Genomic DNA, 26,305 nt, shown 5'->3' with positions numbered 1-26,305 from the left:
GCATATTCAGTGTGGCAGAGGCTGAGCCAGTGTAAACAAGAACCAAGAAAGAGACAGAAATAGTATCTCATACACTATGGATTTTTGAGGGGATATTTGCTGAGGTGTAATGGGAGGTGCTGGCAGCCACACTGGTACCCATGATGAGTACTGCATTGGGGATTCCAACTTCTGAGTGAGGTACTACTTGGGAAAGTGTCTCCTTAAAAGATAATGACCATGTCAATGTGTGCTGGTGTGAACTTTAAGATTCACACACTCCCTGCTTCCCTTTCCTTCAGTACAGTCACCAGGAGCAGTTTGGAAGCTTTTAATTCCAATTTTGCTTAACAAAAGCTTGTCGTGTTCTCTGGAACTAGCAAGCAAACTGTGGTTAATTTTAACTATAGTTAGTTTCAAGCAAGTCAACCTCAAACCATATTTTATGAAGCTGATTTGTTTAAATAAGTCATAATTAAGTTTAAGATGGTTTAAATTAGCCATAGGTAACATTATCTACAGTTATAGATCAGGACAGCATATATCACATCCATATTATACATTTAAAGCGCTCTTATACCACATTAACAGTCATGGCTTGTCCTCTCCCACCCAATCCTGGGAACTGTAGTTTGTTAAAGGTCCTGGGAATTACAGTTCTGGTAAGCAGTGGTAAGAGGAACCTCCAAATATGACCACTCACAGTAACTGACAATTTAAATGGCCCTACTGTTTAGGTGACCACAGAGAATGGAGATGTAGACGTTTTAAAACTACTCACAACTCTACATTTTTATGTAGTGCTTTCTAAATCTGTGGTTGATCTGACTTTCATGCTTCTAACACCAGGTTTACTTCCCGGCAATCCCAGTTTAAAATCTCATGTAGCAGGGCTAAGGCAAGCCTTGCCAGAGCATGCATTGTGGTAGATTTGAGTAGACATAGATGCATTTCAATATGGCAGCTCCTTATATCCTTGAGAAAGTGATGCTGCCATCTTGGAGGTAGGATTACTTCTAGGATGGCTATATGGCCTATGTTACTAAGGACAGGACTCTATCTGAATGGCTGCCTGGTTCAAATGCCTAACATGGGAGACTAGCAGGGGCCTTGAACTTGCTTATCAGCAACTAGCATCTGAATAGCAAACTGAACAGGCACTCAGGTCGTCCATTCACATCTTCTCCATGATGCCCAAATGCTGTGTATTTCTATTTAAGTTATAGTGATTATTTCTAAATTTGCATCTGAGCAAATGCTATGCAAAATGTAGCTATCTTTTTTGGCCATACATTAGTTTTGGCATTTTTTTGCTTTTGCAAACTTATTCTCCTCTACTATCCATCTAAAAAAAGAATCTCGCCCATGAACTAGAAAAGCAGCAATAAGAGGCACTTCAGAGGGATTAAATTCAACACATTTTTTTTTAAAAAAAGAGTGTTTTGTGTCTAATGAGCCATATTAATATGTTATCTGTTGCTGTTTAATGCCTGCATGTTGGATCAAGCAAATAAAACAGCATTTGTGAAGTACCATGAGAAACTGAGATTGATTTGAGACAGGCCAGGAAAGGAAACCATTGCTTCAGATCTCAACATTGAAAGAGCTCTGTGAAAAAGCAACGAGAAGGCACAAGAAGGAAATGTAACAGTCACTCCTTAGTTCATAAGCAAGCTTGGTAGCTTAATTATTGTGCAACTGCAACTGAAATCAGATACAAAGCCTAAAAAACAAGCTGAAAAAAGTGAACTGAGGAGCTCTTGTGAAAGTCCAGCACAGACCAGAGCAAACAAACAAACCAAGGCTGGAACTGGCTAGCGAGAGGTCAATCAGATCACATGTATGATAAACACAAGAGAAAGGGCCCGTATAATTTGGTTGGCATCACTAAATGGAAAACAGTCTTAAGAGGCACTTGCTGCAGGAAATGTTTTGCCTTATTCCAGCTTGTGGCTTATTCCAAAGCAACAGGATCTCAACACAGGTAACTGTAGATGGATCAAGATATCATAGCAGCCCTGTTTAATACAGACACTGTGAGTATGGGGACAAGGTTAGTTTGCTCCCACATCTCTTAAGAGAGAATCAAGCTGCACAAGAACCCAGGGGAATATTCAAACATATATTGACTGTTCACACACAATTGTTACAAGTGTCCACATCTGAAATTTCAGTGTTGCTGTAGTTTTCATGAAGATGATGCATCCAGCCATTTTTGCACTATCTCCAGGTCCTTGTGGGGTCCTTGCAACTGAGATGATCATTCTGCTTTCCCCATTTTGCCCAAAAACACGTAAACATGATGATGACAATGGCAATGCACTTAATAATGTACTAAGTGTTTTCCATTTTCAATGCTTAATCAAATCCAGTCTCAAAACAGCTAAAATTAGGAGGAGCTTCCACAGCTAAAGCAAGCTTACTTCTAAGTAGCACCTCTTATTTTACACATTTGTTAAATATTTGCTTGTAGAAAACAACAAATTTCTTTTTAATTTTGTGTGTATGGGAAACCCCCAGCCCTTATATGTGCACTCACTGATCAGTTGGCAAGGGAAACTCATGGTAGAGTCCTGACAAATGTCTGACCCCACCCAGGAAAAGTCTTAATAGTTGCATCAAAAAAGTTTCAGCATGTGTGTGAAATGAGTGAGGCTAACTAGCACAACTGCGCATCTTCAGTAAGACTTGCATTATTATTATTATTATTATTATTATTATTATTTATTATTTGTACCCCGCCCATCTGGCTGGGTTTCCCCAACCACTCTGGGAGGCTTCCAGCAAAGATTAAAAATAAATTAAAATGTCACTCATTAAAAAATTGCATCTGTATTGCATCTGTTAAAATGATGGCATTGAGTACACAATATGTGTTATTATATAGAATTGTATATTCATTAAAAAAAATAATGCTCGTCTCTGCTTCCCTTGAGTTATTAATTAGTTTGTAGCGCTCTAAGCATCTGTTTTGAAAGTTTTGAACTGAATAGCAGCCCAAGCTGGAAACAGTAATGCTCTATATTTACAACATACAGCTTTCTTCCATTTTCTTCCTTCAGATGGGCTTTTTGAATAAATAATAAATGAATAAGTGCTCACCTGCACCTGTAGTCCCCAAACAGAGAATTTGGCACCAAGATGGATCCCCTTCCTTGTACAACTGCCATGACTCATTTACTGATGGCTGAATTGACTGCCAAGATTGGTAGCTCTGTGGGGAACAGCTAAAATCTGTTGCTTAGCACAGTTTACACGGGTTAAACTGGAACATGAAGTTATAAATGTTTGTGTTTTTCAGCTTTTCAGATCCCACAGAAAGCTGCAGTTTAGTACTCTGACATCATTTGGGGAGAAGTAAAATAAAGGTCAGTGGGGAAAACTTACCGTATATTCAGGGCAGGCTCCAGGGGTTTTTTTTTGGGGGGGGGGGGCTTTGGGAAACATAACATCTAGTGGGCCTCCTCCTCCATCTGTGGAACTTGCTTGGCTACCATTTTATTTTATTTTAAATGGCTGGCCAACTTAAAGAACCGTAAGAAAGAGCAGCTAGGACCTTGAACTTGCCCATTAACTATATATACTGTAGCTCTATTTAAATTGTAATAATTATTTCTAAATGTGACATATGAAACATACAAAAACTGTCTGCTAATTGTCCTTTGAGGGAGGGGAATATTGTGGCTTAATCCAAGTTTCTGAGTTTTAAAGGCGAGGGAGAACTTTGCAGAGTAGCCCTGTGTCACTTGAATTCTGAAACCCAAGGCAGCTGCCCATACTGCTATTTGTCGAGGCCAGCCTTGAAATTACTGAATGTATATTGGGAAAAGGGACAGCTTTGCTGAACAACTGTGATACCAGCAGAACCCATCCCAAGAAACAGGGATAGATAAGGGCAGAGGACATTGCTAAACAAAAAGTGGCAAGTATAAAGGTAACATGGGACTCTTGAGAGTCCCATGGACTTCAAGAAGATAAAACCTATCCATTCTTAAGGAAATCAGCCCTGAGTGCTCACTGGAAGGACAGATCCTGAAACTGAGGCTCCAATACTTTGGCCACCTCATGAGAAGAGAAGACTCCCTGGAAAAGACCCTGATATTGGGAAAGATGGAGGGCACAAGGAGAAGGGGATGACAGAGGACGAGATGGTTGGACAGTGTTCTCAAAGCTACCAACATGAGTTTGACCAAACTGCGGGAGGCAGTGGAAGACAGGAGTGCCTGGCGTGCTCTGGTCCATGGGGTCATGAAGAGTCGGACATGACTAAACGACTAAACAACAACATAAAGGTAACAAATATTAGCCATATTATGCAACTGTATTTTTACTTTATCTTTTTAAAACAGAAACATTTTGATAGTTGTCTTTGAGGTTTAGTTTTGTAAAATAATAATAATAATAATAATAATAATAATAATAATAATAATAATTCCTTGAAATTTCCCCAGAGCACTTACTGTTTTTCCTCCTCCACATAGGTCAAATGTGAATTGCACCCTTCCCCTTTTAAATAGAATGTTTACCTCCAAAGGGAGCTGAGGAAACAGCTGCATTACAAGGGAGAGACAGTTAATGATGTGAGGGAGCAGACTCTAGTTGGACTTTCATAAGCATTTGTTTTCATTAACACCTATTAAATTCCAGGCACCAACTGACATCTGGGATGACTGTTGCCTTTAATAAAAAATAAAAAAAGATTAAGCTGTAGGAAGAGTTCCACAAACATATTACGAAGACTGACAAGCCTTCTAAAATATTCCTGAAAGACCTGTGTAGATAAAAAGAATTTGAAGGCATACATCTGTAATAAGGGACTCTTTTGAAGAAAATAATCATAGTGTAGTATCCTTGAAAAAAACGTTTGAGACCATGGATCCATGGACAGTGGCACTGATTCTTCCATATCTCAAGGTTGTGTCCAATGCTTGTCCCAGCACAGTAGACCCATTGAAAATAATGGACACAACCCTTTTAGGTCCGTTAATTTGAATGGGTCTACTCTGGCTAGGACAAATATTGGATACAACTCTCAATTTCCAGTTTAGGCACTTGAGACCCATAAATACCTGAGAGCCAGCAGTATTTGTGATTAGCTTTCACAGAATTAGAGGAAACCCCCAAGTTTGCACCACCTTGATCTGTAGTTCCTGAACCTCCTCTTACAAATCAGATCAATCTCCGTGGGCAATGCATGGCTACTTGGACTAGTTCCCTGTTTAGGGAAGCTTTTAATGTTTGATGTATCATAGTATTTTAATATTCTTTTGGAAGCCGCCCAGAGTGGCTGGGGAAACCCAGCCAGATGGGCGGGGTATAAATAATAAATTATTATTATTATTATTATAGTGCTACTGTACTGAAAATTTATGGGGCCTTTTTAGATGAGGAAGAGTGAGCAGTCAGGGGGGGCTGGAGATTGCTGGAGAAATGTTTACTGGGAAGAAAAATGCACGCATTGCTTTTGGGCACCGTGTAACCATCCTAGTAAGCTCACAACCCTGCAATGACAGAAACTGTAAAAAGATTCTCAAACACTGTGAGTATGAGGCTGAAAAACAAACGCCTCTCCAGCAGAGGAAGAACACTTTTGAGAAACTGGAAGACAGACTTCGGCACAGCACTAACTTGGACTGTGAAGTACCTCAATGGCTAGTGCTTTCTTGAGCCCATCTGCCTATGCCAGTACCATAACAAAGCCTCTATGCCCTTGATGCTTTCCATTTCTGAATTGTTCTGTCTGTTTCTAAACTTACATGTTGCCTGTTCCTTAGACAGAACTGCTAAAACACATTCTAGCTCTCTCAAGGCAGCTTGTAACAAATCATAGCAACAGCAAATATCAAACTAAAAAGAAATAAACTGGCAGCAGCTAGCAGAATAAAGCAGCAGTAATCAATAATACAAGGGGGACTAGCCACTATTTCAATCAACAGAAAACCAGGAAATATAAAGATTAGCTGAATCCAAAAGAGCCTTCTTAAAGACAGGTTGCTGCCTGACTCATGAAAACACCTGAAGTTGGGGCTAGTGGGCCTCCCTGTAAATGTGAATTCTTAAGGCTGCTGCCACTGCAAGACAACATTGACCACAGACTGTGGAAGCACATGGAGAAGGATCTCAGATGTTGCACCTAGAGAGAAGAGGGGGGCATCCTTAAGGTACCCAAGGCCCAAGGTGATTAGATATTTAAAGATAAGACCTAGCACCTTAAACTGAGCGGGGAACCAGTGCAGATTGACTGAGGCGTATTAGTCTGGTATTGGTCAATCAATTCCTATCAGCAATCTGGTGGTGATATTTCTGCTTCAGTTGAAGCTTCCAAACACTTTAAATACAGCCCCATGGACCCAGAAAACATTGCAATAGTAGTTTCCCAGGCCCTGCTACCAAGTCTAGTCTATGTATATTTAACTTAAAGCCAATATGGTGTAGTGCTAGAATGTTGGACTACGATCTGGGACACCAGGGATCAAATACTCACTCAGCCATGAAGCTCACTGAGTAACTTTGAGCCAATCACCATCTCTCAGTCCAACCTGCCTTAAAAAGGTGGTTGTAAGGATGAAATAGGGAAACGTGGATGCCACCTTAAGCTTCTTGTAGAAAGGTGTGATATAACTATACCAGGCATCCCCAACATTCAGCCCTCCAGATGTTTTGGACTACAGTTCCCATCATCCCTGACCACTGGTCCTGTTAGCTAGGGATCATGGGAGTTGTAGGCCAAAACATTTGGAGAGCTGCAGGTTGGGGATGCCTGAACTATACTAATAAAATAAACTTAGTATTTTTTTCTCCTATTGATCCCCCTTCAGCTTCCATCCTGTGCCTCTGTGGTTTCCTATCTCAAATTATAGACTGTAAGGTCCTCAGGGCAGGAACCTGGGATTTTATACTCTTTAAAGTGCCATGCACGGTATCTTAATCTGATGACGATCCCAGCAGCGCAGTGAGGGAAAGGGGGCTGCCGCGGCCGCGTTTAAGCGGCTAAACCCCGCCCCCGAGCCTGCAGCTGATAGGCAGGCTCACTGGGGGGGCGCATCAGTGATGACATTGAGCGGGGGCCGGAACGCCCCCTGCTCAGCGCGGGAACAGTTCCCGATCACAACGCCTCCCCTCCGTGAGGAGGAGAGGATTTCCCCTTCAACTTAGTTCCTGCTCTGTATCCCCCCTTATGAACTGAGGTGTGTTGAGCTAATAATGTTTGGCGGGGCCTTCTTGGTGGTAGAGCCAAGCTGTGGAACTCCCTAACCCAGGAGGATTTGTCACTTCTCCCCTACGCATCTTCAGATGCCTGACTAAAACACTGCCATTGCAGCATGAATTTAAGTTACATGGCAACTGAATTGTCCTATGAGCTATCACTTTATGATTGTTTGTTTTTATTGCTTGGCACTGCTATTTTGTATTCTTATCTTGAAGTACTTTATTACTGATTTGTTGTTAGCTACCTTAGACTTTCTGTTATGGGTGGGAATACAGAATAAAAGCATTTTAACAAACATATTTAATTATCTGAGTTTGTGGTAAAACTATTTCCATGACCAGCCAGAAAGGCCAAATGCAAACCAAGTTAAAATACAATGTGGTACAAATGCCAATTTTATTACCAACTTGTCAAGAACCTGTGAAGGATTGTGATAGAAGTTGTAAATACATCAGAGTCCAAACCTCTGCTGAGCCACAAACTCACACCGAATCATATTCTGTTCTGTTGCCATTATGCAAACTGGGAAATAACAGTTGCCTATTTCCCAGGATGAATTGGATGAACGTAAAGTATTATCTATAGTAAGTACAGTATAAATAATTGCTTTGATTCAATATTATAAGAATGAAAACAAAGCATCATAAGATTAAACAATCCAGATTCTAGTTTACGTCAAACAAGCTGAGACGACAGGTCAAATGCTGACATTTGAGAGGAAAAAGTGTTAAGAAAGGCCATGACCCAAACAGAAAGCCAAATACCTGTAAAAGGGTACACAAACAAGTTGAAGGATTAGAGGTCAAGTGGATGATTACTAGAAGACAGAAGTTTCTTTCACTGTGAACAAGCACACACAATGTCCCAACCTTATACTGCTGCTGAAGTTCACCTTTTATAAAATGCCCTGCTATTCGCTTGCTGAGGCCTAATTCAAACAGTGGCAATGAATACCTAATGCATGTGTGATGGTTGCGCGTACACTGTACCTAAACTCCTATGTCTTGCTGATTCTGCAAAGTCAAAAATCTAATGCATGTAAAGTGGTATAATGTCACAGATGCACTATTCTTACTTGCATTCAGAGTTCCACAGGAAGAGGACAATTATTTTTTAAAGACATCCATAGAGCCATGATTAACAAGAACTCAAGAAGCTACTGCACTGAAATAAGCTGCTTAAAACTTTAACATCTTCCTTAAACTTATTTTTGTATAGATATTATATTTGACCAATGATATGAGAAGCCAGATACGATATAGCTGATATGCTTTACCAGCAATAGAGCATGCCTCAGATAGTTCTTGGGACTGTGCCCACTAGACATAAACCATTCAAAACCATTCACAATAACACCCCCTCCCCGCCAGGGAATAGCTACATCAGGAACAAGGGGAGGGGAAAGAAAGATTGACCTTTGGATCTGCTGTCCCGATGAATCCTGCCATGTGAGGCAGTCACCTCACCTTGCCTCATTGGTGGGCTGGCCTTGAATAAAGCTCTATATCAAGATCTGCTGCCCATGTGGATCCTGCCGCCTGAGGCAGTCACCTTATGGGTGGGCTGGGCCTGAGGAAGATAGTAGCATTGGAACTAAAATCTGTTAAGATACAATGGGCACAATCCAAAGGCAAATTAAAGGTAAAGATAAAGGGACCCCTGACCATTAGGTCCAGTCATGACCGACTCTGGGGTTGCGGCGCTCATCTCGCTTTATTGGCCGAGGGAGCTGGCGTACAGCTTCCGGGTCATGTGGCCAGCATGACTAAGCCACTTCTGGCGAACCAGAGCAGCGCATGGAAACGCCGTTTACCTTCCCGCTGGAGCGGTACCTGTTTATCTACTTGCACTTTGACGTGCTTTCCAACTGCTAGGATGGCAGGAGCAGGGACTGAGCAATGGGAGCTCACCCCGTTGTGGGGATTCGAACCGCCGACTTTCTGATCAGCAAGTCCTAGGCTCTGTGGTTTAACGCACAGCGCCACCCGCGTCCCTAAAGGCAAATTAGCTTTGTCCTAAATTTAAGAGCATTCCATGCAGACATTTTTCAACTGTATGTTTTGAGCAGATGGGTCTGCCTGAACAGAGGTCTAGCAATGGCTAACTGTTTATATGTGTGCAGCTGCAGCTTGCTCTCTGTTTCCGTAGCTAACAAAGCTAAACAGTATCTGACCTTATTGGCTTTGAAAGTCACCTTGCACCCAAGCGCCCCCAGATCCTGTGTATACAGTGTGGTTGCTACATAACTAATTAGGGTATAAATCCAATGTTTCTATCTGTATTGGACTTTAAATTGTTTTTATGTGTGTTTTTATTGTTGACATTTCAATTGTCAAATCGCTTTGGGATGTTTTACGGGAATCGATTCATAAAATAAATAATATTTTAAAGCTGCTAGTTTAATATCCTGCTTCTCACACGAAGTTGCTACCACCCTGGAATGTAGGTATAACAAACAAAAAACAAAAAACCTTCTGTCACAAGTTTAAACATTAATAAATCACAGTTTCTTATTGCTTTTGGTCTGGTTATTTATCCCTACAATCTATTTTTGTCAATCGCAAACTCTTAACTGTAAACTTAACATACTTTAAACTTTTCCCTAACGTCCTATGAGAGTGACACAAAGTGGAAATTTGATTAGTTTCAAGAAACCATGGCAAAGAGAGAATTCACCTAGAACCCAGCTGTATGCTTGTCCATTTCACTGATTTTGCAAGTCTTGCCCTTCTACCTTGATGTTTTTATGCAATATCACATTTGTGGGAGTTGAAAAGTCATAATTAGCCGTCAGGAAACACTGTACTTTAGTTCCTATTAATTCCTCATTACCAACTCTTATAGTCCTGGTAAGTTATTCATGCCACATCGATAACATTGCCAGTTCATTAGAGGCCAAGTTTTATACACCAAAGAACCTGCAACTATGAACTACAGCAATGAGGAGTGAACAAAAGTCCTACAAAGCAAACAAACAACGGTGGACTGCAGACCTGGGGAAATGGTCAATGTACAGTTGTTCCTGCTGCGTCCAGAAAGGCCAACAACTATTTTTTGAAATGAACTAGTCACTACACGGTGACTTCGTTCCTCAGGATTCACATTCACAATTGCATGAATATGGAGGAGCTAATCTCCCAGTGACTTCTGTATAAAATACATAAAAAAGGAATAATAGTTCACACACCACAGATTTGAGAGGTATTATTAAGATAAAATATTATTTTGTGTGCTGTCTAGAGGGCATTTATAAAAACTCTAAATGCTTATTATTCAGGATTAATTCAGCTTGGATAAAGAGCGACTGCTGGATCAGTTTCCAGAGATTACAAATCAAGATACATATTCCACGCTATCAAATGAATTCTCAATCACTTACAGTGACTACTTGTCCTTCAGCATGCGTTGAGCCTCATTTTCTGCCTGGAAATGTGTGGCAAGCTGTTTGGCCATAAAGTGGGGGGGGGGGGGAGGAAGAAAAACTCCCTCAAGACCAAAATCTGAATAGGCTGAGCTGAACAGAGAAAGAGACTTTCACTAGAACCCTAAAATTTAGGGCTTGGATCAAAAGAAAACATAAAAGTGGGCCGGGTATTTCAAAGACTGATAAACTAAAGCGAGTGTTTTGTAAACGAAACTCAAAAAAATGCCTTTTGCTTTCAAACCATTTCTAAGCCCAACTCTCGTTTGAAGAGGTGAGTCACCATTTTGAGCACTGGCATCAGAAACAGCAGGCCTCTTAGTTACCTCAACTGCCTGGAAGTCTCAGTTGGCAGGAGATGTATTACACATCCAAACACACAGATGCTAAAACTGACTTGTTTCTGGCAGTTACCTGTGTTTATGAGAAAGGATAGGCTATTACTGAAGTTTTAGCAGTGGGAAAAAAACCTAACCACAGCTTTTAGCTGAGAGTGGCTAAGGAAGGTCACCTCCCTTCATAATGGACATTTCAGAAGTGTCATAATTTGTCCTCTAGCCATGCACAAAGTCTGGTAAGACTGTGTCATCTAACATTCTGTGGTCTAAATATCCACTGCTACCTCACAAAGACATATTTAATATTATTTTCCAAACAGGTAGGATAAGAGTTCTAATGCTTTAAGGCAAGTGGAGAGCCTGTGGCCCTACAAAACTTATCATTTCTGAACATTGCACATGCTGGATGAAGCAGATAGTAGTTGGGTTTTATTCTTTTTCTTGATATTGAAAAACAATAAAATTTGATATCTCGATATCTATATCGTTGGGTTCTAACAACATATGGAAGACGCCCAATTCTGCTTTAAAGGCTACCATTTAGAAACTAAATACTGATCCATTGACTGAATAAGTCTTTAAAAAAACAAATATTGTCTCTTATGTTTATGAGGCAGCAAAACAAGCAACTGTCTCACCTAGACTGAGCTCCAGCAGCAATGGCCTCAAAAGCATAACAGGATGCTTTATTTATTCTGCCAAAAACATGTGCAGTTCAATCCTGTACACGTCTGCACAGAATATATTGCAACTCACTCCCAGGTTAAGTGTGTATAGGATTGCACCCTTAAACTGACTCTGAAGTCAAACAAGAAGAAAATAGGGGGTAGATCATCACTGAATTATGAACACAGACTGTTATTAGGACTGCCATGTTTGATTAGCCAATTGATCAAAGGGTTTTTATTTGATTTGAAAACAAGGTCCAATTTATCAGCCACATATTTATTTTTTACTATAAGCAGATATATGAAAACTACAATTGGTGTCACCTTAGAACACTCTCCTATGTGAGAAAATCGGTACCTCTAAGGCTAGGCCTGCTGCCATATAAATATCCATCACCTAGAAATAAAGTATGACTTTTCCTTTAGAACTATTGTACTCATATAAATATTTATGCATATATAGTCATCTGGCTAAGTAAAACTTATGCCAGCTGTGGCTTATGGGAGTTGTAGCCTAATAACACCTGGAGGGCTCCATGTTACCTATCCCTGCACAACTTCATTTCACACTTTCCCTCAGCTCTGAAGTTGCTGGGTCACCTTGTGTTAATAAGCTTCCTCTCAGAATGAATTTCTGCATCGGAGAGAAGTTAACAGCAGTCTACCTCTCAGTATTCCTGTGAGATCAATTTAAGACTGCACTGCAACAAACTTTGCAGGTTAGAATTATACTATTTTGCTAATGTTTGGTCCAAAAGTCAGTTTTATAGTGGTGGCACTACTCTTCAGCATAACAGATGAGCTTTTCCTGTGGTTGACTAGGTTCTGTGCAACTATACACCACATAGTTTGACAGTCTCAAAAGCTGTTTGTTTTAAATGCAAATGCCTTGTTACTGGTTTTTTAAAATGCTGCTGGTAAGATCTGTAGTCAAGAGGAATATTTACTCAAGCTGTGAGAGACAAAGTGAGGGTCAGCTCTACAAGTTATGCAAAAGCTCTTAACAAGGGTCATGAACAAAGTCACCCAAGCCTTAAAAGGATTCAAAATGTTAGCCATCACACAGGGCCTGCTCCAAATTCAGTATCACAAATAAGCCTCCTGCAGCAGGTGTAGCAGCCACTGTGTACAAGCAGCCAACCTGACAAAAGACGAGACTTATATTGCTTCCATGACTGCCAGAACTGACATCATGAAGGCAACCAAATGCTTCAGGTTCCAAAGCTTGGTTAAAAAGCAAAGAGAAAAGCATAAGCATGCTAGATCAAGCAGAGCTGCATCTGCAAGTCTTTCATGCGCAAAAAAAGGAAGCTGCGAAACAAAATAGTATTTCAGTCACAGGAAACCACTGTCAATGTACTTTCAATTACTACTTTTTTCCAAAAGGGGTTATGTGTTCTGCTTAAGTGCAACCACATATTTGCAATCTTTCAAGCTGTTTCGAATAAGTAAGGTTTCAGAGCAAGCATTGGCTCACCGAAGATGCAAACTGTTTACATAAAGCAGCTGTCTTCAGTGTTATCAGAAAAGCACCTTTCCCCCCTAGCAGCTGACCTACTTAGCAACTAAAACCCATGCACAAATTAAAAAAGAGTTGCCAAGACAAATGCCAACATATTTTAAAAATGTTTTTTTTAAAAAAAAATATTGATAATAACTACACTCAAAGACAAGAAGCACATAGGAAGCTGGACCTATGAAGGCCAAAAGGCTCATGTGACAGTGTTCATTCCCTATATGAAAGGATCGTAATGCTCTAGCCCAATTTTACTATGACCTTCAGGTAAAGTGAAATTAATTTATTAATTGCTTAGGAAAGAGTGGCACTCACTGTTGCCTACAATTAAAATCAGTAGAGCTTTATAGAAATAATACACTACTGAAAAGGACCAGGCTTAAGCATTTTAAAGCTAATGAAAAGTTGTGTGCGAGATCATGAAAATGTAGCTTTCAAGCTCATGTCATAATTCAGCTTCTACAGGTGCTTAGGAACTTGCTTTCCAGCGTAGCTTGGCCATGGATAATTGGCATTCATGTAGTGCTTAAGTGAACAATAACCCTCAGCCAAGAAGATGAAGTGCATCATCTCTACAGATGGCTATGGCATTTCCTCAAAACTTAGAATGGGTTCAGGAACATGTGGCCCTTCAGATGTTGCTAGACTGCACTTCCCATCAGCCACAGCCAGCATGACCAATAATCAGGACGATGGGAACTTTAGTCCAGTGATGTATGGAGGGCGACACATTCTCCACCACTTAGAAACTGAAGTGTGGTATACACTGGGTCCAAGAAACCCAGATTACTAGAAATCTCACTTGAAGCAGGACATTTAGTTTACCTCAGAGGCAAGAACTCAAAGTTGAGGAAAGCAAGTTACACATAATATCAAATGATGAGCTGTGGGAGTTCAGACCACCCTTCAGCGTTTTTCGGAAAGGGTGGATAATTCAGAAGCTGGGACTATGCCTATTGCTTACAGAATCCAAGCTAATAGATTTCCTAATGCAAACAGCCTTGGACTTCCCACAGTGTTATGATCAATATTGTTAGGGTACGTCTGAAACAGGAACAGAACCTCTGGTCCTCCAGATGATGTAACTCCTAGCATCATCTACAAGCATAATCAGTGGTAGTACAACATCTGGAGAGAGAGATTCACCCCATCCCTCATCTAAAAGTCATAAAGTAACAATTTGGTATGGAGGTAATCCAATATTACTAGCCCTAAAATGGGACATTTTTTTAGATTTAGCAGGCACACCATACTACATGAACCTCCCACAATAGGAAATACTTTAGTAGTGTGCCAAGCCATATAGGATGGACGCAGATGAATGAGACAGGTACTGAAACCAGCCATGGACTAGGGGAAGGGCCATTTTCATCAGCAGCCAGGAAAAGGATATAAACTTGCAGAATACAAGCTCTATTTACAAGTTTATAAATTCAGACTTTTGGCCCAATTCCACACACATTTACTTGGAAGTCCTGCTTACCTCCAAGCAAAGTGCCCAAGATGTCTGCCTTAGTGTCATCAGGCCAGCACCAGAACACCTATCGTTGGGAAAGAAAAACATAGATACATACCTTTTGCTGGATCCCATCTCACTGAACTCTAAGAGAATCTTGTGTTTGAAGAAAAGCAAAAGGCAATCAACCTTTCTGTTGAGTGGTTAACCTGCTCCTAAGGGCTGTGTGACATTGATCCTAGTAAATACCAATTGAGCTGGGCATCCGTCAAGTTGGAAATGAGGTTTATTTTTATTTTTTCGTTTTAATGGTTTGCTAGCTCCTCGTTCATCAGGAAACCATGTAAACATTGATCCGCAGGATTTATTCACTGCTCGTTTGTTGGTTGTTCTGCATGTCTGTTGGTCGTTCTGCATGTTTTCCTCATATTTAGGAATAATTGGACCCTTGCATTATTTCCATGTTATGGCCCATTTTTAAAGGTGTTAAAAGTGATACATTAATGTATGGTCTGGGCTCCTCAAACATTTATACCCAATGATCCTCTTCTTCCATCCAAAACTTTTATCAAGCTCTCCCCTACCTCAAGTGCTCCCATCCTTTACAAAACATGAGAGTCTACTAGGACTAAAAATAATTTAAACTGATCCTATGCAAGCACGACAAGAGATTAAATTAAAATGCCAAGATAGGAAACAATTTATTATAGAGAGAAGAAAAGTTTCTCATCCAAAATATAGAAATCTGTACAACTTTGCCACAATCAATATACATGAACTGTACAAATTTACACCAGTTCATAATTTACCAAAAAAAAAAAAAAAAAGATGACTAACAAAGTTCACAAAATAGATGGTGGTTTGTGGAAAAGACTTTTACCCAATTAAGTACAAGGAAATTACAAACCAGACCTCCACTTTCTAAAAATAAGAGGTTTACTCAGTCTTAGAAAACTACAAGCTAGCAAATGTACAGATAGCTGGCTGGTAAAACACACCACAGTTCAGACAGTGTCTTTATATGGTCTCTCTCAAGCCTGTTGGCATAGCAGATCCTGCTCACTTGCTACTTTGAAGGCCAATATACAGAGATCTGACCATTTCCCCCAGTTCATGCTCACCAAGTGTGACTTATGTACAGTTTATACAGATTGTTAAGTGCTAGGTAAAAGTCTTGTCAGATAAAATTTCCAGTACTACCATGTTCATAACAAGTCTTGTTACTGAGCTGCCAAAAATGTTAACAATTTTTTTCCCCTAAAAATGTCAATAGTGCAAATTTACTCTGCAACATTTACTGCAGAGAATAAATTTTATAGCTATAGCTTTAGGCTGAAAACTGACGTTTTTTCAAAAAAAATGGAAAAAAAATTAAGCAAGACATCTGGGAGAAAACTGCAGCCTTCCTTGGACAACTTCACACCTTAGGAAATAAAGCAATCATCTTTACTCACAGGCTATTTAAATCACTGAAAGGTACTGTCGAAACTATGGCACTGCCACTATAAAATAAAAGTTTACCATTCTATCTTGTGCCAGGTCTTCACAGGTGTGACATGGTTTAAATTCCATAATCCATCCCCAGAGGAGCCCACCCAAAGTAAAAACCAAATTTTATCCATCCATTATAAGATGATCCATCCATAGGCTATTATCTTAACCTGATACAGTCATCATATTGTAGCTCTTGGAGGGACTGGTTCTGCCCAAGAGGAGTTCTTCCTTACAGCTTATTCTGCTGTCTACCATTTGCATGCTGGTGCTGTTTTGGCTAGCTCCTGCTGGTGTGGCTTCATACAGCACACAGATTGAGCCATCCTCTCCGATGCGATAGGATACCTCGTAAGGGTCGACCCAGAGAGTGAGTTCACTTGGAAGAAGCCGGAACAGTTCTTGACCACTGAGTCCAATTCGTTGTGCTGCCTGCCCAATCAAGGGATCCATTTTATGGTTGATCCGGATGCAGCGATAGCCCGATCCTTTGCATGGCTTTTCAGGGAACCAGTGGTGTTTATAGTGTTCTACAGAACAAAATGAAAGCAACAAAAGATCATACTTTGCTCTTCAGGTAACCAATGTGTGTAATTGTGTTATTACGCTTGAAAATGGTAGCTTAGAACAAGAGCATGGGGGGGGGGGGAGAGAGAGAAATACGACACAGATGCAAAAATGAATATTCAATGGCCTGGAAAATAATGACAGGCTCAACAGAAACCAAGTATTTTGATCACTGTAGCTAAAGGCACATTTAACTGCCTATGCATGTATAAAAGCAGTACTGAATGATACCCTCCACAAATGGGGGTGAGAAAAACATGTAATTGGGCACCTAGACACTTCAAAGTAGGGCGATAAAACCAATTTGGGGGTTGGGGGGGGGAGAATCTTGAGTATATATCCAAAGGCCTCTTCACAGTTTCATTATGTGTAGTTTGTAATGCAGTAATATTCTCCCACATCTTTTTTCAGCTGTACCATAAATACACATCTGAAAGAAGCATGAAATCTATTTCCTGATGTGTGCAACATATCACAGACTTGTGCAACCTTCTCCATAACCAAGTAAGAATATGCACATATGAAATTCTAACATGTGAAGTGGAACCTTGCCTGCAGTGCTAAACAAAGAGGTGTCCTAAGTACTGTGTCACACCGCCTATATGTTTGGCTATAAGTTTTCCAGAATTCTGGGTTCCTAACAATTGGGATAGGCAAGTTATGCATATTTCTTTTTTAGAATTGGTTTGCCATCTCTTGAGTCTATTATTACTGAAACACACTGGGTGACTGATTTTTGAAAAAATGAACTTTTTGACATTTCCCTCAATAATCTTAATGTTTTGCTCAAATTTAGACTCATCCTCATATGTTTACATGTATGGATTAGGTATTTATTCTCAGCAGGACAACATTTGCTCTTACATTAGAACAGGAATCTTGTTACAGTAGGTTAAACTGCTTTAACTAAAATCTTCCAATGCTACCCATCATTTTATTTATCTATTATTTCCAGAACTGTGCTTAGGAGCCTTTCCAAGTAAGCAACTCAGAGTAAGATGCATTTAATCCAATAAGACGGTCGTTTTCTTTAGAAGGGCTGTTTCTTCCTCTGAACCATTTTTACTGTTTAGAAATAGTGGGGTTATTTGTTTTTTTAAAAAATATGCAAAAGAATAACAGCCAAGTCCAATGTAGGTTGTTTTATTGTTATGATAAATGTACTTCAAGGAGCATCTTGGACCCAGTCTTATAATGTACACACAGAACCTAACCACATCATACTGAATTACTACATTACAATCTCCTTGCTGGCATTTCTTTGTCTAAGTACAATGAAGAGAAAGCACACTAAGACAAAGCAAAAAGAAAATGAGGGGCAGCTGTATGTTGTGGGATAAGCAGCAGCAGGAATTAGCATGGCATTTTGCCCCTGCAGCAGCCACCAAAGGGAGAGAAGGAAAAAGGGCTCCCACTACAGCTTGGAGAACAGCTGAGGTAGAAAAGGGACACTAGCAGCACAATCCCACACATGTTTACGTAGAAACAAGTCCCCTTTCTGTTCATTGGTTCTTGCTTCCATGTAAATGTGTGTTCGCAGCGAACGACTCCCCCAAATGAGCAGAAAAGGGTAAACGGTACTATTCACTACCACAGCCTTGCCACAGAGATGAAGTGTTGACAAAAATCCCTTCCCTAAGAAACCAGGAGGAAAAATAAATAGGATTCTTAGTCTCCAAATGTGCAAAGATTATGGCTACAGCAACCCCCTTGGTCTGCAATTGAGGGGCACAGAACACAAAGAGCTGATAGGACCACCCTCGGACCCAGCACAGACCAGAGAAGGAAACCGATTCCTTCTGCAAAGGAGCTTTTCCTTCCGAAGAGACAAACACGCAGCTTATGGCCACTTGTGTCTGTCCCCGAGAGCAAAAGGATGCAGATGAGCGGGATAAACAAACCTTCACGCGTTTATACTAACAGCTGTGCAAAGTAACTCCTATGCACCCAATTAGTTCAGTAACTACCGAACCTCAACCCAAATCACCTTCATGTGGATTCGAATCATCATGTAAAACAAATAACCACTGTGGTGGGCGGGGAATAGCGCCGCCCCGCCTTTATTTCCATAACTGCGTAAAAGTGCGATTGGTGTCTGGGTTTTGTGTGTGTGTGTGTGTATGCGTGGCCGGGGGTGGGGGGAGGAGAACTAATCTGCATGACGTGAACTTGAGTACAAACACTGAAGAAGGAACAGAGGAAGGCAGGGAAGGAAGGGACTTTCCAGGCACGCAGCTGAACATACGAGGGGGAAACGCGCCACCCCCCCGCAGCCCTCTGGACGGGACAGCACGAAGGAACCGTTACTGCGATAGTACTATAAAACAACGCACTACAATCTCGTGAATCCCGATTTTTGAAAGCGCGTGGGGGGTGGGGAGAGCCATTTCCTGGTCTTATGCGAAATGCATCTCGTTCTGCGGCACATTTTATAGGAGGTCATTAACTCCACAACACCCTTCCCACCACCACCAAAGAAAAAAGTATGCAATCGAGGCAGCGATCCCCGCTCCTCCAAAGGCTGCGATGGAAAGAGAAACAAAACCTGGAGAGGGAGGATGAGGCAGCATTAGAAAAGCGGGGAGATAAGAAGGAGGAGGCGGGTGGCGGAGAAGAGATAAATACTTAAAATCGTCCCCTTCCCACCCCCTCTGCTGCCTCCCCCATACCTGCCAACAGCTCCTGCAGGCTCTGGCTGAAGGTCTGCAGCTGCCGCTCGTTCATCAGCCCCTTGGTGCGCAGGAACTTGGAGATGAAGCCCACGGCCGCGGCGATTTCGCGTATCATGCTGGCCCGGGTGTAAAGGGCAGGATGCATGGAGGCGGCAAGGGGTAGCCAGCTCCGGGCGTTGAGTGGAAGGGGGCACGGTGGGCGCACACGGGGCCGCCTCAAAGGGGGGTGGGAAGCGGAGGAGGAGGCGAGAGAGCAGGCGGGAAAGGAGCGGGTTAGAAGGGGGACGGAGCGATCGAGTTCAAGGGACTTTTAAGTTAGCAGGCCCCCCTCCTCAGCCGCCTCCCTGTGACGTAGGCTGGCGGCAGCGGCGGCTGCACTAGCAGGCACTTCCAGCATCTCCTTCTACGAGGCACGAAGGAAGTGGCTGTGCGTGCGCCGCCTTTTATAACCACGTCCGGGCGGCAATGGCGGCTGAGAACCCGCCGCGGCCAATCCGGGGATCGCACCATTGTGACGTCGCGTTCGGAGCGGAGGGGCGCGGGGGAGGAGTGATGTCACCCGGTTGTAAACAAATAGAAGCAGAAGAAGAAAGAGGAGCTGCGTCGTCGGGCTGGAAAACAGCAGCGGCGGCGGGAGCAGCTGCTCGAGAGCGCGGCGTCTGGCCCTCGAGACGCGCAAGGCAGCGAGCGCAAAGTTGCCGGCCTCGCTCGCCTCAGCCAGCGCGGAAGGGAGAAACGACGCGAGCCGCCTTTCTCCGGCCGCCGCTCCTCTTTCCCCCGACTGCGCATCTGCAGTCCTCTGCTGCCTGCTCGCTCGCACATGCTCCCGCTCACGTCCAACTGATCCGCGCCCCGGTTCAGTTCAAATCCATAGCTAGCTCTGGAAGCGTTCGCGGAACCGGGGAGAAGGCGGAGGACCCCGGGGTTGCTCAGAGGCAAAACCTGGCGCGGCAGGGCCTTTGCAGAGCCTGCTGCCGTCTCACCCCCCCCCCCTTCCCCCAACCTCCAGCTGGGAGCTCGCAAACCAGCCGCTTTCGTTAAGCCGCAGCAGTCACGAATGTGGCGAGGCCTGGGAGAGAAGGGCTCAGGAAGCTTCTGGCGCCTGCAGCCATATCACAAACAGCACCATTGTAAACAAATACAGTGTCTTTTGGTGCTCTAACTGGTAGATGGAAAGAGGTGAGACGGAGGGGGCATCGTCCCAAGACATGGATCCCGTAAGATTATATATATTATATACACACACATATATACATGCATATATACATATATATATATCCCAGTCTGATTGCAGCTTGCAGGCCAGGGATTCCCAACTCCCATCAGCTCCAGACAGCACGATCAGATGTCAGGGGCGATGGGAGTTGTAGTCCAGCAACATCTGGTGGATCAAAGGTTAACCAACCTTGAACTAAAGAGGCATCATCTTTGTCCACTTGACCGTTCATTGGTGGACTTGGTACACTTCCTCATAACAAGGGAAAACAACTGTGCTCCAGATCATAGAATCATAGTATTCTAGAACCTATCAATGATCATGTTGTCATCTAATGCTTTCACAGCAGTAGCCTAAACAAATCATTCTTTGCACACCACAAAAATTAAAAAATAGGCTGTGTTCTGGTGTCTGCACAGTAAGTTATATGAGACAGAAATTTTATGAATTGTTCATTTTCTCAGACTTCATTCAGCCATTCTTCTTTGTAAAGTCACACACACACACACACACACCCCTATACTGTGTAAAAGAAAATGACCCAAAAATAGGTGCCTGGTCTCTCTAAGCCAGGGCTGAGAACCTATAACATAATTCCCATCATCCTTGACCACTGGCTGAGGCTGGTCAGGCTTGGGATTCAGAGGTTTTTATCCCTTTCTAAGGGCTTCATAATCCTCATCCCTGCTTTATGTTATCATGCTGCATTACAGCATAGAAAAGATACAGTTGCTTTACATAAAGAAAAACAAAAAATCAAGCACACTCGTGTTATTGTGCCTGAAACATCTCAGCAGTATGATTGCTTGGTTATTGTTGCTGCATTTGGTTTCAGACAACATGAGAGACATTTATCGGTTCTTTCATTGGACTAATTTCTGCTGGTCAAAGGGTCAACATATTTTCAATCTTCATCTTGCTTTTCCTCAAGCAGAAATGTGTCATGTTATCTGCAGATAGGAAAGAGTCACAGGCCCTTATTAGGCTTTTCTTCATCCGAACTCTTCGGTAGCTGTCAGCTGAGAAATCGCCTTTGTATGGAGGAGATGGGGGGGGGAGCAGCAACAAAAACAGACTGAACACAATCCAGGTTGAATTACCTCTCAGAACCTTATAATATAGCCAGGAAGACTACACTCTTGCTAAATCTTGTGTGTGTCATCAGATTTTTGAAAGCAGATGACAATGTAGAACTGTATTTTAAATCCCACTGTAGGCCTATATGATCTCTCTATAATTTTTTATTCACAATGTACCAATATACATATTGCTTTAACACAGAACTCAATAGAGTTGGAAAACCAATTAATTTAGGATTTTGCGCTCCCCTTGTTAAATATAATCCTAGCAGTCCCTCCAAATGTAATTCCACGTACCTTGGCAAGCAGCCCTTTGTTATGCTGGGAACAGGGCAGGGGGTGGATCTTTTATCAGATCTAAGGTAGGTACGCCACATCCTTGGAATGCCCTACTAGGCATGACCCCTTCATTGGTGGATTTCTAAAGCCTTTATAACTACTGTGAAGGAGTGAGCATATTAAAACCTGGACTATGATGGCTATCTACTCCCTTCCAGAGCCAATTTAAGGTGCGGGTTTACATCTATAAAGCTCAAGATGTCTATGGTCATGGATAGAGAACCTGTAGACCTCCAGATGTTGCAGGACATCACCCTTCACTGGCCTTCCTGGCTAGAGCTGCTGGAGGTTGGGGCCAAAAAGGGCTACAGTTTCCCCATCTCTGGCCAAGGTCCTCCATACCTCAAATATTGTTTCCCGTTATCTACAGTGGTACCTCGGGTTAAGAACTTAATTTGTTCTGGAGGTCCGTTCTTAACCTGAAACTGTTCTTAACCTGAGGTACCACTTTAGCTAATGGGGCCTCCCATTGCCCTTGCACCGCCCCCACGCGATTTCTGTTCTCATCCTGAAGCAAAGTTCTTAACCTGAAGCACTATTTCTGGGTTAGTGGAGTCTGTAACCTGAAGTGTATGTAACCTGAAGCGTCTGTAACCCGAGGTACCACTGTATTTCCTTCCATGTGTAAGGGTCAGCATAGAGGCCTCTAGCCTGGTGTGCACTGTCCAAGCAGGGCCTTCTAAATCTTCAGCCCTGATGGGCCTGGCGTTCCAGATCGGTTTCCCTGGGAATATTTGCCACTGCTGAATCCTGGAGGCACTTAGGCTTTATAAGCTTCCCTGTTCCGACACGCCTGCCAGAGTACGCCTTAATCTTTTGCTGCTGCTTGTCTGCTGTGTCAAGTTCAGTTGTTGCAGCTTGACTTTGGGGAGAGTTGAATGGGTTTTGGAATCTTTTTTTAGACCACTTGCTTTTAGAGTACGTATCCTTTTAATTTCACAAGCTGCTTTGAACTGAGAGAAGAGCCGAGCATCTTGTAGGGTGCTCGAGGCAGTGAAGCTCCAGCAGCAGGAATGGTGTGAGGAGGAAAGGGGTGTGTTCTACATTGGGAAGGCTGCAGCTACGGGGAGAGGCCATTTGGAACATGCATGGCTTTGCTTGCTACAGTGTGCTGGTTACCTAATCTCTCTGCCAGGAGAAGGTGGGTGTGAGAATGAGACACAAGACAGTTGGAGGCAAGGCAAATCAAGAGCAGCAGCATGAGCTACTGTGTCTGGGTGCAGTGCCCTATGTGGTGAACTGCCGAAATGCAGCCTCTCAGTGAAGTACCTTATTATTATTATTATTATTATTATTATTATTGCAGTTGAACCTTGCTTGATCAGCAGGGCATTCCTGAGCTCTGGCATGTACATACATCTTTGATTATGCTTTGGACAGGTGGGGTCAGACCATGCCCTTAAAATACAGCAAGCCTGCAACTTATGCAGGGGTTACATTCTGTGGTCGTGTCTAAAGCCAAAATTGTGTATAATCGAAACACGTTGGGTTCAATGGCAGCAAGGGTCCTGGGAAGGGGGGGCCAGGGCACCATGGCTCCCCCCAATTCCCAATGAAAGGGCCATACCCCCAAAGGTTCTGCAGGGCCATGTGCACATGCCATGGGCCATGCTTGCATCACAGGGCCTCCACATGACACGTCAGCATGCCTCGAGCATGCCACCATGCATGCTGATGTCATGCATGCATGCCATGGAGAGTGCTGACATCTGGGGCGGCCTTTTCATTGGGAATTTGCAGGCAGCGTCATACTCAAGCATCCTACTGCCCACAGTGGCTAACTGGCTACCTCCACAAGCCTGCATGCAGGGCATAAAGGCAGAAGCCCTCTCCTACTGTTGCTGCTCCTCTGCAACCAATCTGTCGTGGTATACAGCCTCAGGTTCGATCTTGGAGGTTCCATGTGGACCCCAAGGAGGCTGAACTTTACGTGTTGATTGGAATTTTATCGGCCAACTCTTTAGAGACAGGCTGCTAGTCCATTTTTTTAAAGTCATGAACACACAAAGCTAGAATGCTAGTGGCCCAACGAAAGGTAACCTGAGCAACTCTGCCCTTGAAATCAATAAGACTTAAAAGTGATTAATTTTCCCTGGGTCATACTCCTAGATCGAAAGCCTGCTGCTACATCACAGAACAGATATATTCTGTGATGGCTGAACAAAGAAAATAGGTTCACAAAGAACACTCCTGACCTTTAGAACTCACTATCGCTGGATGTTTTAATCATCAACTGTAATATAACTGTGTTGAGGAAAGGACAGGTCAGTAATGGATGAGAAGGGGTATGACTGGCTACAAATCAATAGAATCAGGGCTGAAAGCGATTAACAGTACAACCCTAGACATCTATTCACAAGTAAGCCCCATTGAGTTCAAAGGGATTTACTCCTAGGAAAGCAGCTTATCCACACTTACCTTTTGCCCTGCTCTTTCCAGGCTTAAAAAGCTCCATATCCAAGCATTTGGTTTGTTTTTGCTCCAGAGTTTTGCCTGCAAATACCTGCTCTTTCAAGCTCATTGGGAGCAAACAGGAATCTGCAGAAAACCTGAATTGACGTTTGCTCCGTTTGAGCACTAAAGAGCACGTTTTCATGAAGAGAGCTCTGGAGCAAAACAAAAACCCCACATACTCAGACATGGGACTTTTAAGCGTGGAAAGAATGAGGCAAAAGGTAAATGTGAATAAGCCCTAAAATTGCAACCTAAAGTTTCATTAAACTCAGTGGAGTTTACTTGTGAATAAACATCTATAGGATTATATTGTAAATGTCATTCATTTGTAATTTTATGCAATGTTCTAGGCAATGAATAAAAAAGAAAAACACATTAATGATTTTACTTCAATTTCTTAGCTTCAATCACAAATGAGGTGGCTCATACAAGGAATAGTTTTTGTTTGCTTACAATAATCTGAGGCATTAGAAAGCACAGCACATATTGATTATTTAAGAGGACTACAGAGATTTCTTCTAGCTGACCCAACCCATATTGGCATTTCTTGTTCTTTCAACATCATTACTTTAATTCAATACATTCGCACCTGGTTATGGACAAGAAAGCTTTAAATGCACAAAAAATGTGCATTTGTGAACTCTTAGCACCAAGATTATTTGAAAGACAAATGGCTTGTTAATCACCATAAATCAATTAGACTGGTGGATCTGCATTTACATTGGTGCCATTTGATTAACTGCAACAGGACCTAATTAAGAGGTTTATAGATCACATATTTGATTTTGTGTTAGTGTGCATTGTTTTCGTCAGAACTTGTTAATATTCACTCAGGAAGACTTTCTAATCTAGCAAATGGTCCTTGTGCATGTTACCCCAAAGCCAACACTGAACATCATGTTAGGTATCCTTTTTGCTGTTCCTGAGATGTCTCAGAAGACAATGAAGTTCTGAGGTGGCAATCCTATCTGGGATGTAGGCTCCTTCCTACTTCGCCTCATGCTACTTCAACCGTTGCTCGCTTGCTGTTCAACTTTTACTTGCATTGCTATTACACCACTCCTACTTCCTCCTGCTACCCAGAGATCAGGCCCAAAGCAGTTCTTAAAAACAAATATGTGATGGGAACAAAAATGGACAGCCAGTTCAGTGTAGCCGTTAGAGAGTTAGACCAGGGCTCAAATTCCTGCTCAGACATTAAGTTTACTAGGTGACTTTGGACCTCTCATCCTAACCTACCTCACAGGGTAGGTTGTGAGGAGAACATAGGGAGGTGGGAACCATGTATGCCACCTTAAATTTCCTGAAGGAAAAGGTGGAAAATAAATGCAATAAATGAATGCTGCCCATCTCCTATAAAGTGCCCCAGCATTGCCACTTAGTGGGGAAATCAACATTCCCTTTCTATCAACTGCATATCTCAATAGTGGCTGTACTGGAGAAAAGGAGAAACTGCTTTTCCGTATCTTTGCTGCTTACCTTTAAAGAAACAAACCAAAAAACGAGACCATTTTATTATTCTCCAGTCTCTTTCAAACAATGACCAATTTTCTCAGCTTGCCTCTGATGTATTTATGGATATAGCAAAAGAAGAAGAACCCCACTCATGTACACAAGCAGAATAAGAAACAGAATGATATTCTGGATGCAGTATTTAAATGGGTATTATATGTGGCACTGGATGAACTGTTTCAGATCCCTGGTCTGTACCCTCACTAGTCATTTCAGGCTACCAGTGCATAGTAGTGTACTGTGGGCAGAGCTTTGGGGACAAATTTTCCAGGTCCCACTCAGAATGAAAAGCAGCCTGGGCATCTGCTGAGGAGTGCAAGGGGGCCAGTTCCCATCCCAAGTGAGCCACAAACCCCCGATTCCCAGTTTTCATGTAGAAACTGTAAG

The 26,305-nt window shown here is 42.4% G+C and overlaps 2 protein-coding genes and 1 long non-coding RNA gene across 5 annotated transcripts in view; 1 reads left to right on the top strand and 2 right to left on the bottom strand.

Annotated features, from left to right (window-relative positions):
• The window catches only part of LOC308457563 (uncharacterized protein), a 280,871-nt gene extending 269,486 nt beyond the window's left edge, over nucleotides 1-11,385 (bottom strand). For 2 of the 3 annotated variants that reach the window (XR_013976973.1, XR_013976974.1), the window contains exon 1: nucleotides 10,569-11,385. The gene's annotated coding sequence lies outside the window, so the exon portion shown is untranslated. Of the gene's footprint in view, nucleotides 1-8,655; nucleotides 8,759-10,568 lie in introns of all 3 variants that reach the window. The other variant, XR_013976972.1, reaches the window with a different exon arrangement.
• Nucleotides 11,386-15,264: 3,879 nt separating this feature from the next.
• Nucleotides 15,265-19,731, bottom strand: BTG1 (BTG anti-proliferation factor 1). The gene is made up of 2 exons (XM_080971532.1): nucleotides 19,316-19,731; nucleotides 15,265-16,609 (listed from the first exon to the last, which is right to left on the bottom strand). The coding sequence occupies exons 1-2, from the start codon at nucleotides 19,461-19,463 to the stop codon at nucleotides 16,245-16,247; spliced, it is 513 nt and encodes a 170-aa protein (XP_080827658.1). The 5' UTR covers nucleotides 19,464-19,731; the 3' UTR covers nucleotides 15,265-16,244.
• Nucleotides 19,732-19,839: 108 nt separating this feature from the next.
• On the top strand, nucleotides 19,840-20,936 carry LOC308457575. Its single transcript, XR_013977011.1, has 2 exons — nucleotides 19,840-20,535; nucleotides 20,620-20,936. It is a non-coding gene; the product is annotated as an uncharacterized lncRNA (long non-coding RNA).
• The last annotated feature ends 5,369 nt before the right edge of the window (nucleotides 20,937-26,305 follow it).

The sequence above is a fragment of the Podarcis pityusensis genome (assembly GCF_964106645.2).
Source record: "Podarcis pityusensis genome assembly, chromosome: 10".
NCBI classification, from domain to species: Eukaryota; Metazoa; Chordata; class Lepidosauria; order Squamata; family Lacertidae; genus Podarcis; species Podarcis pityusensis.
The sequence above is the reverse complement of the archived record's forward strand: the minus strand, read 5'-3'. Positions and strand labels throughout refer to the sequence as shown.